The sequence below is a fragment of the Anomaloglossus baeobatrachus genome, chromosome 3, assembly GCF_048569485.1.
Source record: "Anomaloglossus baeobatrachus isolate aAnoBae1 chromosome 3, aAnoBae1.hap1, whole genome shotgun sequence".
Classification (NCBI taxonomy): Eukaryota; Metazoa; Chordata; class Amphibia; order Anura; family Aromobatidae; genus Anomaloglossus; species Anomaloglossus baeobatrachus.
The window spans coordinates 122,956,902-122,975,254 of record NC_134355.1 but is presented as its reverse complement, the minus strand read 5'-3'; the positions used below and the strand labels follow the sequence as shown (position 1 = coordinate 122,975,254).

Genomic DNA, 18,353 nt, shown 5'->3' with positions numbered 1-18,353 from the left:
CTAAATACAGGGACAGTTAGGCAGAGATTAGCATTATACACCCAGAACTGCTCGTGGTTCTGGGTACATATTGGACCTGACAGGTTCCCATTAGAAAGAGATAACAATGTAATCTCAGCCATAGTAGCACAGTGCTTATGAATGCTCTACCCTGTGATTTAAGGAAGCAGTCCGGGAGGTCTGGTACTACTGACCTTAAGCTGGTGTCACACACAGCGACAACGACAACGACGTCGCTGCTACGTCACAATTTTCTGTGACGTTGCAGCGACGTCCCGTCGCTGTCGCTGTGTGTGACATCCAGCAACGACCTGGCCCCTGCTGTGAGGTCGCCGGTCGTTGCTGAATGTCCAGCTTCATTTTTTGGTCGTCACTCTCCCGCTGTGACACACACATCGCTGTGTGTGACAGCGAGAGAGCGACGAAATGAAGCGAGCAGGGAGCAGGAGCTGGCGTCTGGCAGCTGCGGTAAGCTGTAACCAGCGTAAACATCGGGTAACCAAGGGAAGGCCTTTCCCTGGTTACCCGATATTTACCTTCGTTACCAGCCTCCGCCCTTGCTGCCAGTGCCGGCTCCTGCAATGTGACATGTGGCTGCAGTACACATTGGGTAATTAACCCGATGTGTACTGTAGCTAGGAGAGCAAGAAGCCAGCGCTAAGCAGTGTGCGCGGCTCCCTGCTCTCTGCACTGTGACATGTAGCTGCAGTACACATCGGGTTAATTAACCCGATGTGTACTGTACTTAGGAGAGCAAGGAGCCAGCGCTAAGCGCGGCTCCCTGCTCTCTGCACTGTGACATGTAGCTGCAGCACACATCGGGTTAATTAACCCGATGTGTACTGTACCTAGGAGAGCAAGGAGCCAGCGCTAAGCGCGGCTCCCTGCTCTCTGCACATGTAGCACAGCGACGTTATGATCGCTGCTTCTGCTGTGTTTGACAGCTAAGCAGCGATCATAACAGCGACTTACAAGGTCGCTGCTACGTCACAGAAAATGGTGACGTAACAGCGACGTCGTTGTCGCTGTCGCTTAGTGTGAACCCAGCTTTACTGACTACAGACTATAAGTGGCACAATAAATGTTAGCAAGATGTTATCTTGTTAAAAAATACAAGTTAATTTTTCCCACCAAAACAATGGACTACAAAAGATAAGATACATATCGAATGGAGCGACAGGAAAAAGTACATCGGGTGCAAACACGAGGTGATGTGATTTATTTGATCCAGTTTTGCCATGTTTAATATCTTACCTTTAGTCCCTGTGTGGTCTTTTGTGTGGACGCATCAAGTCTGGGTCTCCTATACTTAGGAGTGAGACATAGACCTTCATGCCATAGTATGCAGCATTTTATATGGAGGATATTTTGCATATTTATAAACTCTTGTACTTTATTGGATATCTATGTATAGCGTTTTATTTTTTATTATTAATTCAAAGAATTTTCTAAGAATGACTAATTTATGCACTAAACATTTTATCCTACATATCTACCTCTGTCATTAGTGATTTTGCATTATTGTACAAAATAATCTATATATTAGAGGATGGTGATAGAAGCTGTGTGAGTGACACAAGCGCCACCCCTGATAACGATTCATTTGAGGGTGGTGATAGAAGCTGTGTGGTGTCACTCACTATTTCTATCTTCCGCCCATGATGAGATCTTGTTTCACAGTTAGAAGCTGTGGTGACAAACATGGAAGCAATTAGCGGGTGCTGCACTCACCGCTCCCACAGTTTCTATCAGGGCCTTAGATCTAGGACATCTTCAAAGGGCAGCAGTGAAAAAAACAGTATAAGGCCCTGTGTGCACACTGCGTTTTTACCTGCTTTTTTTTTTGCGTTTTTGCTGCAGAAATTTCTTGAGAAAATGGCTGTAACCGTTCTGCAGACATTCCCCAGCAAAACCTATGGAAAAAAAAATACCTGTGCGCACACTGCGTTTTTTTCTCAAGAACATTCTTTCTGCAGAATTTCGTAAGAAAAGGAATGTGCAGGTCACTTCGTTTGTTTAGGTACCGCCGTTTTTTGCCATAGATAATGGTAAAACAATGCAGGGACCAACCTGCGGAAAAACCGCATCAAAAATTCATTAAAAACGCATGCGTTATTGGTGCGGTTTTTGAACGCAAGTGCGCTAATCTTTCAGACTCTTGAGAAATTTCTTGAGAAAAATCGTTTTTCTAGTGCGCACAGGGCCTAAAGTAATTTCAGTGCTGCCCCAGCCCCGATGATGTGTTTCTCCGGGAAGGGCAATAGATGCTGCTGAGAAGTGAGTTCAGCGCCAGTATCCTCTGAGACCCATTAAGACTCCTTTAAAATGAAGAGTCACAGAAACTAATGTGAAAAACATTAACGAGATAGGGAGAAGTGTAGGGCATTTATAATACAGTAATGCTACTACGAAAGTATTAGGGTGTAAAAATAGATATTTAGAAAGGACATTTTAGGTACCATACTACCCTTTTAACTAGCCGTTCTCCCCTTTCAACAAAAAAGGAAGGAAGGGAGTGGCAGGGAGATGCCCCATGTGTGTCACCATGTGCTGTGTCTGAAGGCTACCATAAATATTAGGCTGGAGTCACACTTTCGTGCATCGGATCGAACTGCCCGGACCGGCTGTCTTTTCATCTGCAGGAGCGGCTCCGCTGTATGTATTTCTATGATGCTGACCCGCTCCAGTCATGACAGCCGCGGCCGGTCTGGGCAGTGCAATCCGATACTCGCACGAGTCACACGCAAGTGTGACTCCAGCCTTAAGGGGGCTTTACACGCAACAACATCGCTAACGAGATGTCATTGGGGTCATGGAATTCGTGACGCACATCCGGTTTCATTAGCATCGTCGTTGCGTGTGAAACGTGCTAACGATCAAAATTACTCACCTAATCGTTGATCGTTGTCACGTCGTTCTAATCCCAAATATCGTTGATGGTGCTGGACGCAGGTTGTTCGTCGTTCCTGAGGCAGCACACATCGTTGCGTGTGACACCCCAGGAACGAGGAACAACACCTTACCTGCGTCCTCCGGCAACGAGCTGGGTGTGTCTTTCTTTCAGCTGCTTCTCCGCCCCTCCGCTTCTATTGGACGGCTGCCGTGTGACGTCGCTGTGACGCCGCATGAACCGCCCCTTTAGAAAGGAGGCGGTTTGCCGGCCACAACCATGTCGCTAGGCAGGTAAGTCCGTGTGACGGGTCCGAGCGATGCTGTGCGCCACGGGCAGCGATTTGCCTGTGACGCACAACCGACAGGGGCGGTTGCTTTCACCAGCGACATCGCTAGCGATGTCGCTGCATGTAAAGCAGCCTTTAGACAAATGTCTGTTGAATCTGCCAATATCGATGGGTTCAGCCGACAGACTAATGTGTATGGATATGCTGTTTGAGTGATGGTCAGGAGAGATGTTGATCATTCATGTCCGATTTCGGACTGCCCATCGCATTGTTCTCCCTGAGATAAGCTGCCGGTCAGCATATATGACCAGCCTTACTCTGATTAGGGATTGATTTCATATTCATTATTAGGGATGATCGAATATCACAAATATTCGGCAATATTTGGCTTTGCGAATATTCGATGGATAGGTCGCCGCTATGCGAATATTCGATGCGCAACGTAAGTCTATGGGAAGCCTGAATAGTTGCCATTTGGCAACTATTCGGGTTTCCCATAGACTTACAGTGCGCATCGAATATTCGCAAATAGTTGAATAGCGGCGACCTATTTGTCGAATATGGGCGTAGCCGAATATTCGAGGTATTCGATCATCCCTATTCATTATGTTTGGCCAGTTGTCAGTACATAACTTGCTTTGGTGGCTTTATTTTAGCTGTACGCCTGTGTGCATATTTTTGTACTATTGCGGCATTTGTATAGAATTATTTTTTGTCTTATTTGTGTTATCTAATAAAAGTATATTAGGTTAAGGTTTTGTTTGTTGTTACGCCACACTGATCTTCTACTATGAGACATCATGGTCTGGTCTGACTGGTATCTGGCTTGAAAGAATGCTGAACTGTGTAGAATTTCCATTCTGGGAGGGATATTTGGGGGTTTCGTAAGTCTTTTGAAACTTGCATACTGGGTCATGTACAAGACTATAAGTAACAAAAGCTCGTATGCTGCAGTAAAGTGCTCTGCCCGTGCTCATTGACTGATTCAGCGTCGCCTGCTGGGACTGAGCACAAAGCTGCAGAGCTATTTTGAAAAGCAGGACTTGGTGCCAAGTTTCCAGTGTCATGGGGTTATGTGTTCTTCTTAGCAACAAGAGGTTGTGTAGGAAAGAATGTATGCCACTTGAATGCAAATGAATGTAATGTTTAAGGCACAAGTGTGTTTGGATAGTCTGTACGACTAAAGAAGGTGCCACTTATAACGTGTTATGTAATGTACCGGTAATAGTTTTATTTCATTTCATATCTCATGAAAAATAAAAACAAGCTTTACATGCTCATATATATTCTTTAATTTCATGTACAAAATGGGGCCTCATTCATCAGATGATGTGTGCCACAATTTTTCATCCGAGAACTGAAAGACATGTTGTCTTCAACCGGCTCCCACTAAGGCTGCTTTCACACATCCGGCTTGAGCTGTGCGGCTCAATCCGGCTGTGCAAGCTATGCAACGGATGCGGTGAAAACACCGCATCCTTTGCATAAGTTTTTCCCATGCGGCCCGTCCGGTTTTTGCCGCTTGCGGCATGCTACTGAGCATGTGCAGTGGCAAAAACCCCATGCGGGGGCCGGATGCGGTTTTTGCCGCATCCGGCCGCCATAGGCATGCATTGAAAAATGTGCCGCATCGGCCGGATGCGGCGCGATGCGGGTTTTTTTGCCGCACGGAAAAACGTGCCAGGCAACGTTCCATCCGGCCGCCGCATCGGCTAAATCTGCCAAAAACCGGATGGAACGCAAGGCCATGCGGCACAATGCGGCACTAATTAAAGTCTATGCAGGAAAAACGCAACCGGCAGCAAAAAAGACCGGTTGCGATTTTCCTGCAAAGTGCCGGATTGTGCCGCATTGCAGAAACCGGAGGTGTGAAAGCAGCCTAATTGTTGGACAGAAGAACCATTGGATTTTTCTTTCTTCCTTCCACGATATGTCCGAACTTTTCTTTGAATTAGTTCTTTAGTAAGAAAAAACAACTGGTCAACGCAAAGAAGTTTCCTCTTTGAGACGACCACTCACATGGGAGAATACGTAGTTTATAATGGAACTTAATCTTGTTCATGGGAAATCCGGAAAATGGGGTTTTCCTGGAGGTTTAATTATATAAATGTAGTTTGCTTATTCGTAGAAATCTGTTGGTAACAAAAGTGATCTGTTGTCTCGTTTAGGCTGAAACGAATGGTGACTGTCTACGTGCAGCTCAAGGCCGGATCAGACTAGTCCTGCTATATCTATTTTCCATTTCCCTCAAGCAAATTTCTAAACAGAGGTGACTTTGCATGATACATATGCAATGTCAGTACAAGCTGATCTATATACTAGATTGCCACTGATATTCAGTCCTCTATATATGAAATATGCCTTGGGCTACCTAAAAAAGTTGTCATATGTAGTTGTAACCCATTGATATTAAAGACTTACCTTGAAACAATTAAAAGGTATGCAGGAAAGTCAAAGACAGTATTGCTTTCTGCCAAAAACAGCTTAACTGCTGTATATGAACTGTATCTGGTTCAGAAAAACAAAATAAAGCATGGAAGGGTATGTCCACACAATAGGCCCGTTGCATCAAGACTGTTCACGCTAGACTTGATAAATGAGTTGGCTGAAGTCAGATGCTCCTGATTCATGAAGGGATGCCTCTTTATGGCTCTGGAGTGTCTGACTAGTGGTGTGCACCTTTGTGCATTACGCCAGAAATCTCACTCCATTCAGGTACCAGAGTAAGATTTCTGGGGTAAGAACCACCACAGCCCGTCAGGAATAAGACGAGCAAGGAGGCGTCCCGCCCCACATCTCACTTCTCAACATGTTTTTTTTTTCTTCGTTAAGCGTTATTTTTTGTTTCTTTTTTTATTATTATTTCCTGAGCATTTTTTCAGACTTGTTTTGGTTGCCAGCTTTATTTTTTAAGGTTTTTCCAATGGTTTATGTAAAGTCTTTTTTAATGTTGTTTTCTGGTAATTTTGTTCCACTCCATTAAATACCGGAGAAACTGCTAGTGGTTTTTAAAGCAAAACTGATAGCAAAACCGTCCAATAGTTAAGGCCTCTTTACACGCTGCGATATCGGTACCGATATCGCTAGCGTGGGTACCCGCCCCCATCTGTTGTGCGACACTGGCAAATCGCTGCCCGTGCCGCACAACATCGCCCAGACCCGTCACACTACTTACCTGCCCGGCGACGTCGCTGTGACCGGCGAACCGCCTCCTTTCTAAGGGGGCGGTTCGTTCAGCGTCACAGCGACGTCACAGCTGCGTCACTGAACCGCCGCCCAATAGAAGCGGAGGGGCGGAGATTAGCGGGACGTAAAATCCCGCCCACCTCCTTCCTTCCGCATTGTGGCCGGGAGGCAGATAAGGAGAGCTTCCTCGTTCCTCGGTGTCACACGGAACAACCTCGTTACTGCTGCAGTAACGATTTTTAAGAATGGACCCCATGTCACCGATGAGCGATTTTGCACGTTTTTGCAACGATGCAAAATCGCTCGTAGGTGTCACATGCAACGGCATCGCTAATGCGGCCGGATGTGCGTCACCAATTCCGTGACCCCAACGAGTTCGCATTAGCGATGTCGTAGCGTGTAAAGCCCCCTTTACTATTGAGTAGAGATGATCCGTGGAAGTTCGGTTCGGCGGGTTCAACCGGACTTTAGATAAAGTTCAGATCGGGACTTGGACTTGACCTGAACCCCAATGGAAGTCACTAATTGCGCGGTCCGGGTCTCCACCCAGATACAGCCAGCCATAAACAGATCACGTCTGGGGGGGAAGGGTGTTGGGGTATTTTTGGTGCACACTACATCTGATAACACTAATTTTACCTCCAGTGCAAGCCATTCAGAGACTGCAAGCGGCTCACACTGGGCTGAGCACTGAGGGTACCTGAGCACAGTGGTTAGCATACGTAAAGCATCCGAACTCTGAACCCAAACACTTTTGCAAAGCTTGTGTTGAGTACAAGCACCAAACTTTACTGTTCGGGTTTGCTCATCTCTACTATGGACTATAGACTTGTATTGTAAAGAACAGAGCATCTTAGGAGATGAAAATACCAGAAGAATGGTATGGTTTCCATGGCAGAATCCACCTGAAAGACGTCACATATGCTAAACGGATGAAGCAGGTATGGAGTTTACATTCAGATTCTTTACTAATCTTATAAATAAAAAAAAATGTATGCATGTATTTTCAGATGCCACATGTCAGGAACTATTCTCACCAGCTTAGTTGTAAGCATGAAGCTTAAAACTAAGTTGCAATACCGACATGGACAACAGAGGTTGGAAAGCAGCCATGTTTTTCTAACCTCATAAACTCCTTAAGGGTTGTGATGATCATTTCTGACCTAGCTTGTAGTCAATGTGACGTGGCTAAATTGCCAAGAAGTACATTCCATTACCGAACCCAAAATCTATAGAAAAATGGATGATCTTTAAACTTTAATTTTAGTTTTAACAAGCTTTGCGTGACATTATATGACAGCCTCCTTCACTATACCTTGCTCATCACATCAGTATAATCTTACCTATTTCTCAAGCAAGAGGATAGTTACGGTATATAAATGTAGGAAGGTCATGTTTTATGAGCTACACATGATATACAATATAAACAATACGTCACATACCCAATAACATGTACATAGTAAGTCCTAATCAATGATTTGTTTGCCAAGAACATGTCATGATTTAAAAATTATGAGCTACGATCTGTGAAAATTTTATTGTTTACTCTAATACGTTTTTCAAATGCTTTGAAGAAGGTTGAAATAAATGTATAGAATCACATATTGTCTTTACTATTGATTTAATTAAAAATCATTATGTCACGGCCAGCTGGAAATATCAGGTTTAGATGCAGTTCTTTTTAAGCTGAAGTCAGAAATAAATTTCTCATGAAAGAGAATTTACTGGCTTCGGGTATGATTCTAGTCTAAAAGGAGCCGGTCATAATGACCCCAGAAAGGTAAAGTATCACTACATTCAGGGTCAACATAAATTATAGCCTTTAGGCTTCAATTACACATGCAATTTTTGAGGAAGTTTAAGGAGACAAAGATAAATGCATAGGAATGGGAAATATAGAGGAAGGACTTAAAGAGGTTGTCCACTACTTTTACATTAATGGCCTATCGATAGGTTATCAATGTCTGATCAGCCAGGGTCCGACACCCTGCACCCCCACTGATCAGCTGTTCTAGGTGCCGGCAGCAGCAGGCAGGCGGAAATGCTCAGCTCCGGAGCTGCTCTGTCAACTGAGCTGTTGCGGCCAGGTACTGTACGTCTGCCTTCCATTCAAATCAATAGGAGGCAGATGTACCATACCCGTCCAGTGCCCATCAGAAGACGAGGCAGCTCCGGAACTGAGAATTTCCAGCTGCCTGCTGCTGCCGGTGGCACAGAGAATGGCTGATCGTGGGGCTGCAGTGTGTTGAAACCCAGCCGATCAGACATTGTTGACCTATCCTTAGGATAGGTCATCAATGTTAAAGTAGTGGCCAAACTCTTTAACCTGGTTTGTCCTAAAAAAATTAATCAGGACTTTACTTTTAACTGCATCAGAAACTAGCCTTAGTTTCTAGCATTAAATGAAACCAGTCACCAGGTTAAAAGTTGCAAGTAGCTATGGGCGAACCCGAACTGTAAAGTTTGGGATCTGTACCGAACACATAATGTTTGTGCACACGATCCCAAACACAAGTTTTCCTGGAAAGCTCATGTTACAGTTCGGGTCCAGTTCGGGTCCAGGGGCTGTAAAAAAAGAATTATGATTACACTTACAGGTCCCATGGTACGTCCTGCAGACCCGCTCAGCCGCTGTCTTCCGGACGCTTCTGCTTTTGGGTGTGATCATTAACTTCCGGTGGTATTCACTGCACTTCTCGTCACTTGGCAGTTTTCAGCTTTTTCCGACCGTGTTCGCGGTGACGTCAGGGTTCACCCGAGTCCATGGGCCATGGACTCGATTAGAAATAAAACAGAAGACATTTAGGACTCCATCTTTATTACCCCCCCAAAAAAAACACGACTTAGTCCAAAGGTGGGCAAGCATCTTCAGTTCTGCTACATCTGTGCACGAAGACAAACACAAGTCTGCTCACACAGACTCAGCTGAAAGCTGTCAGAGACTTCACCCGAGTGCACAGCTGAGGCTTGCGTATGACTCCTGCAAGTCTCGCATCAGTATCACCCAGCACAGCGCACACTCTCCTGATAGGAGCGCCTCAACTGTATGGAAATACATGCAGCCGACCTGCTCCTGTAAGGAGAGTGTGTGCCGTGCTGGGTGATACAGTTTCGAGACTCGCACAGTGACAGTCAAAGTTCAATCGATTTCATGGCTCATGAACTCGGGTGAACCCTGACGTCACCGCGAACACGGACAAAAACAGCTGAAGACTACCGAGTGACGAGCAGTATAGTGAATACCCCTGGAAGTTAATGATCGGAAGCAGAAGCGGCCAGGAGACAGAGTCTGCAGGACGCGTCGCAGGAGCGGTGAGTATAATTACAATGTTTATTATTAACCCCTCTGCCCCATCTCATAACTGTAAAGTCCAAGTTTCGGGGTTCAGACACAAGTTCCCGTTATCTCAGAACCCGAACTTGAAATTTACAAAATGTTCGGGCGAGTCTCCCGAACATCAACATCGGGGGGGTTCGCCCATCACTAGTTGCAAGTTTTTGCTCTGTTGATAAGATCCTTAAAGGGAACCAATCACCTGGATTTTTGTATGTAACCTAAAGCCAGTGCTATACTGGCACTATCAGGCTGATTCTCTACATATATTTAGTTGTCAGCTCAGATATTTAGGTTTTGAAATCCAAGAAAGTAAAGTTTATAAAATCATCAGCTTCTTGAGTGACAGCAGCTGAGATAGGGGATGGCAGTTGTTACTGATGAGATTCTATGTAGATAGAAGGGGCGGAGCTCTGCCTCTAGCTCCTCCCACTTCCCATCATCATAGACTCTCATCACCAACTGTCATCTCCTATCTCAGTAATGGGAAAGTCTTCACTGAATACATATTTTACCTCAGAATTGAGAATGTTAATAATGACTGATCAATTCTGGCAGGAAAGAAGCAAATTTGTCTGATATGATATATTACAGAGTTGATTCTTTTTCATGTGTGCTATTGATTTATGAGATTAAAAATTGAAACAACGGTTATGCTTTAAATGTTATCAAAATTTCCCGATGCCCACTATAGATGTTATATAATGGAAAAGCCCCACAGCAGTATGACGAATTAGGGACAATCCTGGTGCAGTTACCATCAGCTGGGTGATTTGTGATGATTTTGGAGCCTAAGGGGGTAGCAGAACCAATGTTTATTTATGGGACGTTAGTGAAATATTACCTGATAACATAGAAATGAATGGACGATTATCCATGAGCTGGAGATGTGATCGCTTGTTACTGTGAGACAAATACAATTCAGGATCCGTTTCTTTTTGTTTTACTGTGAAGAAAAAAGTCAAGATAATGTTGTGCGTCATACGGAAAATAAACAGTCACAGTACAATGTCATAACAAGTGACATTCACAATGCTGAAATCAGTCACAGAGTAATATAGGCAGAGCTGTAATAACCGGTCTGCAGTTCGGAGGATTGCGGTATGTATAGAGCGCTAGTAATCTTCTGTATGCAGGTAGTCATTAGCCAAGAATAGCAGGTCCGTTCCTAGAAACAGTTGGAAGGAGCAGTACAGTTCAAGTACAGTACAAAGGACTCAGGAATACAGTAATAGACCGTCCTGCAGATGACAGGTATGTGTCCCCATCAATACCGGACATGCAGAAATTGTCTTGTGAGGCTTGTCATCAGGAGCAACCATAATATTCATCACTGGCCTGTGTCCTCTCATTATGGTGTCCATTAATAATACCAATGCTGTATTTCTACATGAGTGCAAAGGAAACTTGAGGTGCAGCTGACAGTGAGGGGTCAGGTCAATGATTTGGTTTTATAACTTCCCTGGTAAAAATGACAGCAGTGATCTGGATTGGCATTTATAAGGGTGAGTGCCCAGTGTTTTGGATTTAGCGTATTTTTGCTACATCTAAAACTCTGCATTGTACAGTTGCAGCAAAGTGAATGGGATGTAAAGAAATCTCATTCCCGCCGTACTTCTTTTCTCCGTAGTGTAAACTTACATGTGGCTTTCCGAGTTACAGCATGTCAGCTTATGCTTGAGGAGACGCTAGTGTGCTCAGCGGGAGAACAAAGTGAAAATCTGCAGTGTCAGTAACCTTGATCGTGGGCACAGACAGCGTGATCTACCACCCATGATGCTAGCATCTCTAGAAGAGAAAGCACACTTCATCCAGAACCCTGGGACTCCGGATCACGGGCATGTACCCTAAGGCCACGTGAACCCGTTAAGTATTTGGATAGTTTTTTACCTCAATATTTGTAGCTAATAGCAGGAGTGGAATATTCAGAGGAAAAGTATAATAGTAACACTGGCACCACTTCTGTATTTATCACCCACTCCTGGTTTTGGCTACAAATACTGAGGTAAAAATTCACCAAATACTCAACGTGTGCACGTGGCCTTATTGTGTGTATATATTATTGTGATTAAGACCACATGCACACAGTGAGTATTTGGTGAGTTTTTACCTCAGTATTTGTAAGCCAAAACTAGGAGTGGGTGATAAATACAGAAGTGGTGACATGTTTCTATTATACTTTTCCTTTGATTGTTCCACTGTTGGTTTTGGCTACAAATACTGAGGTAAAAAAATGCACCAAATACTCAGCATATACCTGTGGCCTAAGAGGTTTTCCAAGCTTTAGATTGTGACACTGAATCCTTAGAATAGGTTCTGAATATTAGATTGGTGGAAGTCCTACTCCCACCAGTCCCACCGGTCTGTTAATTAAAATAGCTGTGACATTCCCCTCCGTTGTTCCGTAGGCACAGCACCATACATATAGAGGTGTGCCTGGTGTTGCGGTCAGTCCCATTCTTGAATGGGACATAGCAGTAGAGAGCGTCAGTATAAGGTGGTAAACAAAGTACCAACTGAGGCTCCTTGACCCCTATAATCAATTGATCAGTATGGCTATGGGTGTTGGGTACCAACCTATCTGATATTGATGACCTAGTAGAAGTCATCAATAGGAAATTCTATAAACCCCTTTAGCCTTTCTTTTTATTCCATCTTACTATATTGATACATTAATTATACCACTGTTATAGTGATGTCTGTCTCAGTGTATTTTTCCTTTGAATAAGAGCTATCTGTAAGAACAGCTACAGTGACTGCTTGGCCAGACCTTGTCGTGTATGAATGGGACAGCCTACGAAGGAGGCAGCCAAAGCTGCTTAAAAACATTTGTTCTCGCTCTTATTGGGGTCTCTTTCCTTTTTGATATCCATATGCTTCAATAAGGTATTGGGACAGAGGTTGCTTTGTTGAGACAATAACTGGCAAAGAAGTCCTATCCATTAGGCAAACCAGCATATCAACTTGGCAGTTGTCGCAAGCAGAGGAAAAGCTCTTGAAAATTAAAAAAATAAAATAAAAAATAAAAATCAATACTTTCAAAGGAGTCATAGTTAGTATAGAAAATGGAAGCAGGCATTCTAGACAATTTTTCTAGAAACATTTTCACAGTGTTCCTTGACATTGGTATGTCAGATATGTATCATTACACGTATCATTTTGGGCTCTGTACCATCTGATGTTCCATACAAAGACTCCCTGTAACTAGTGTTGAGCGAGTTATGCTGTTAGCGAGTACTGTCCGCTACTTGCATATTCATTACGAGTAGCAGGAACAATGTAAGTCAATGGGAAATATTCGCTAAGTAGCGAGTAACCCGAAAGCCGTATTATTCACTACTCGCAAGAAAAGTACGGCTTTCGGGTTACTTGCTACTTAGCGAGTATTTCCTATTAACTTACATTGCGCCCGCAACTCGTAACGAATATGCGAGTAGCGGCCAGTACTCGCTAACAGAACATCATAGCGAGTATGAATAGTCAACTACTCGCTTAACCCGTCACACCCAGTGGGGGGTATTGTAAGGCACACATTTAGCTATAGAGGGGAATTAAATTGGACAGTTATAACATTAGGGGTATTAGGAAGTAGATGTTTCGAACTTGTGCACAGTTTTGTTAGATAAGTTTTAGGATTTGATATTCTAAATTTCAAGGGTATCCAGATATTTTTTTGCATTACTTAGTGCTAAATTATATTGTGCTTTCTGTTACTATGTGCACACAGGTAGAGCCATTATACAGAGCATTCTTATCATTAATCTGACTTGTCATTGTAATGGTCAGACAATGTATGTGTTATTTGTAGTCAAAGACTTGAAAATACAAGACACTCCTACAGTAATAATATGTAACAATAATGAGAAGTGTGCACTTATTTACAAGCGTAACACTGCTAATGTAATGCCACGTGCTTATACACACTACAGCTGTACAGAAGAAATAGTGCACAAAAGCGAAGTTACAAACTAATAGGGTTAGGGGTACTTTTTTTGCCCAAGCTTTTCTGCCCAAAATTAGCATCGATGAACGACATAGCAAATCGATTGGCTTTTGTTTATCTGCATTCATATCAGGCATTGTACAAAGCAAATGGTGATAAATGATCATTACTGTTCATACTCATACATTTCATTATGTTTGCAATTATATGCTGCTGACAACTGCTAATTTGTATGTCTGCATAGGGCTTAGTGATACATTGCAGCACAACATAAGTGAGGGTACTGCAACAGCGACAAGCTAGTTGCAAAAAGCACAACCTCCAGATTTTTTTGTGACTTGCTTGATGCAGTTGCACTACTCTCAGGGTCAGAATTTTGGCCCCAAATATTTGTATCGCGCTGTGATGTAGCAGGGGCATAGAGTGAAATTTAGTCATACGATGGCTGTCGTAGCCAAAGTCACTGTGTTGTCCTATCCTAAATATGTGGTCAGTCAATCAGTTTGTTGATCGCGGGCTGGTCATGAGCAGTAATTAGGAATCAGTGTACTATGGAAGGGTCCTAACTTCATATAATCCAAGAGAGAAAATATCCAACTACAGAGATAAGACATCTGCAGCATGTCAATTGTTTCTGCATTTTTTTCCTGCGTATATAATCCACTGCAGTGCTCGAGTTCAATCACTGCAGTGGATTATATCTGACAGTGCTGGACTTGCAGCACTGACACTTTGCCTCACCCACCATGCATCTAGCATGGTGTGTGAGGCGATCCATAGCTCAGTAACTGGGGGTGGTCATGGGGACGACCCAGGATTGCCATGGCAGCGATCGGGTCCCTGTGATCTCTGGGACCCGATTGCCAGGGAGAGGTAAGCGATCTCCCCCCCCGCCTCCTGAATGCTGCGATCACATTGATCGCAGCATTCAGAGGGTTAAACTGTCGGGAGTGGTACGGGCACTGTTCTAGGCAGTGAGAGCCAGGTCTCAGCCGCAACATCAGCCGGAGACCCGGCAGCGATTGTGGGGGTACAGCGCATGAACCCCTAGGATTTCCATGTCTATAAAAAAACGCGATAAAAAAACATTTGTTTTTTTGCTTTGTTTTTCCTGCCAAAACAAATATGCACACAAATCTGCTACATGGGCACATACCCTAATATGCTTATGTGAACCCAGCCTAAAGATATATTCCAGTCTTCAAGTATTATAACCTTTCCAACGGAACAAGTTACACCCATCACTTCAAGACCACAGCCAGGAGGAGGTGATAAGGTGATTCAGGAGGCCAAGTACACACGACCCCTGACACTGCATTGACTGCCAGTGATGATATAGATTATAACAGCCAAGTGCAGAGCCTGGTTGTCCTCATCAGTGCCGTAAGCTTCATTCAACATCATATGATGAACGGTGAGGTCCCAATCTGAAAATTATTACCTATGAATGGTAACCCCTTCATTTTATTATTGGACGCTAATGATGTATATGTAACACATCTGATTAAATTATTATTATTATTATTATTATTCCTATACAAATGCTCATTATTCTGATCTGCCACTGTAAAATACTATGTTCATATAATGGATTTTTAGGACAAAAGTAATGTCTTTATTCCTCTATAGGGAGCTTCTTGACACCACATGCCGAATTGCCAACACATTAAAAAAGTATGGAATTAAAAAAGGTGACAGAGTGGCCATCTACATGCCGGTTTCACCTCTGGCTGTGGCTTCAATGTTGGCTTGTGCAAGAATTGGAGCTGTTCATACTGTTGTCTTTGCTGGCTTCAGTGCTGAGTCCTTGGCTGGACGAATTAATGACGGTAAGTTTCATGGTTTCATGGTTTTTAAGGTTTGATGGTTGACTTAAAGCCCCCGTCACATTTAGCGACTTACCAGCGATCCCAAAAACGACACGACCTGATAAGGATCGCTGGTAAGTTGCTGGGAGGTCGCTGGTGAGATGTCACAGTCAGACCTTACCAACGACTCAGTAACGATACAGGTCGCAGTAGCAACCTGTATAACGATCTCTGCTGTCATTGGGACCCTGTCACACAGTGTCAAACACAGTGATGCGTCCTGCCCATCAGGACATCGCCTTTGAAGAAAATGGTCCAGGACATTCAGCATCGACCGGCGACCTCACAGCAGGGGCCAGGTTGTTGCTGGATGTCACACATAACGAGATCGCTAGCGAGAAACCGTGACTCAGCAGCGCTGTCGCTAGCGATGTCGCTTAGTGAGATGTGGCCTTAACCTAAAATAACCCAAAAACCTAATGGGGCAGATAGTAAACTCCATATTAGAGGAAAAAATTAATTCACAACTTTTATTTGCACATTATCTCAAAATACTTTTTAAACATGCTAGGTTCCCCTTAGACATTAGGACTTGTTGGTTGTATCCTCTAAAATGTAATGTGTAGCTGATTAGCCACAGTTTATGCAGTTCAAAGCTTTGTGTTTGTAGCATGCAAATCCGGACACCAAAAAGATTTCCTGTTACAATACAAAAAATTCCAAACACACAATGGAAAGTTGGGACCCCAAATAAGTATTGTAGGTATAAAATGGTCAATATCTTTTACATTTGGCAAATGCGCCATCTGTTAGAGACCTTACATGAATAATTTGTCAATATCATATAATTTGCTCTACAGAGCTATTAAACTAAAGGCCACGAGTCCCAAAGTAAAGCTGTTCATATTTATAGAGAATTGCCATATTGCATTATTGCCCAATTAAAAACATTTTTTTGTAGTGTCAACCAAAGCAGGACTAAACAGTGCCAAAAAGAATAGTGCCATACAGTGCGTATAGGAGCCTTGTTCTACAGTCCTGATTGTAACAACTAAATTAGTGGAACTGGTGAAACCCCATGTATTTCATCCTCCAGTTCTTCTGATAACCAGCACCAGATGTGTCTAGCAGTCGGCTATAGTTTATCCCAACTGCTTCATAGAATTCTTAAAAGGAATTGTCTGGCAAGTAAAAATTCCCCACCGCTTCCACTCAAACACTGCCCGATCTCCTGCTGGTCTTCACTTCTACAGCAGCGATGAAGTCCTAGCACAGAGATATATGACCAAGTTATGCTCCGCAGGGTAATGTGAATGATTAGGAATAAATGCATATGATTTATAGATTCTGTCTTGTGAATACGGCAGAGTAACACTCGCCTGTGCTATCTTTCATGGCTTCTCAAGTTCCTAGTCACTTAGTCATGATTCTATTTAGGTTCGTGAATGTGTTCCATCATCATATCAGGCAATTCAGAGTAATTCAAGTCAACGAGACTGTCACAGCTACCGGGCACCTCTTATGCTGACCGGGCTCCATGTATAAATATTAGTGCACAATCACTTCATACTGTAGTTCTAATTTTTCTAATGGAATGTCTGTTTGTCAAGCTCTCTGTCTGATTTGTCTATTATGTGTATATACCTTAAATATGTGTGTCTAAGAGCTGCAAATTAGTAGAAAGTTATCCTTGTCATGTAAAAATATGTTATTAACCTACAGAGAAGGGGTTAATCTGCAGGTTAATAGCCATCCAAAACTGCTTGCCTACTACACTGAAAGCCTAACTGCCAGAAGGAAATTAACTTTTATTCCTCCTGACAGCCTCTGGCTTTCAGTCATAGAGGCTCTGCTTCAGTCATTGCTCAGTACGTATTATGTGGCATCCATTCACCACACCCTAGCCCTGACTGACAGCTGGCTCAGCACTGATGCACTGCAGAGCTGGCTGTCAGTCACTGCCGGACATGGTTACAGCCACTGCTCACTAGCTGAAGCCGCACCTCTATGACTGAAAGCCAGAGGCACTTGAGGTGACTAAACTTTTCTAAATAGCTTCTAATATAAATTCTGTATAAACTGTACAGTCAGGTTCCAGCTTTCTCAGAAGTGAAATGAGCATATTCTTATAATACATCAGTTACATTTGTGTCTATGAGACTATGTTTTTTTTCCAACAAATAAATGGAAACATGACTTGTCTTCACATTATTTCAACAGCTAACTGCAAAGCTGTCTTCACCTTCAACCAAGGACTGAGGGGTGGACGAGTGACAGAGCTCAAGAAGACCGTGGATGAAGCTGTCAAGAGTTGTCCATCAATTAAACATGTCTTTGTTGCACAGAGGACAGACAACAAAGTCCACATGGGTAATCTTGACATACCTCTGGAAGAAGTACGTCTTATACATGTGTGCCTGTGCTACATAAAATGGTGCACATGCCAAATGTTTTCTTTTTGGAAAAACTCTTATATGTAACATACATATAACAAAGCAGGTCATACAAAACACAAATTATACATAGAACAAGACTAAAGGCCTTTATACACATTAGATGAAAGTTGACCATGTTTATGTGTATGGTTTTCTTCTGAAAAATAATGTTGGGGAAGAGAAGGATTGTGAAAGTTGGATTCTAGTTTCATGGGAGATAAACTGCTACCAAATGAATCTGGCAGCAGGTTTCTCCTCTCTTCCCGTTAAAAAGACATTAACACCTGACCGAGGCAAGTGCTCATGTGTGGTGGAAATTGGTGATATAGTGATCAGTTGAAAGGCCATGTGGCATTTATCAGTCTCATGTGTATGGTCAACTGTAGTCTACAATATGTGATGTGCTTTATCAAAAACCTCTAGATTGGTAATTTCCCTCCACAAGACGCTTTAACAGAAGGATTTTGA

The 18,353-nt window shown here is 43.2% G+C and overlaps 1 protein-coding gene across 1 annotated transcript in view; it reads left to right on the top strand.

The window, feature by feature from the left end:
• Positions 1 to 18,353, top strand: part of ACSS1 (acyl-CoA synthetase short chain family member 1) — a 171,042-nt gene that overhangs the window by 41,772 nt on the left and 110,917 nt on the right. The window contains exons 3-4 of the mRNA XM_075339418.1: positions 15,272 to 15,471; positions 17,671 to 17,846. Of these exons, the coding sequence (XP_075195533.1) occupies positions 15,272 to 15,471; positions 17,671 to 17,846 (376 nt within the window). The remainder of the gene's footprint in view (positions 1 to 15,271; positions 15,472 to 17,670; positions 17,847 to 18,353) is intronic.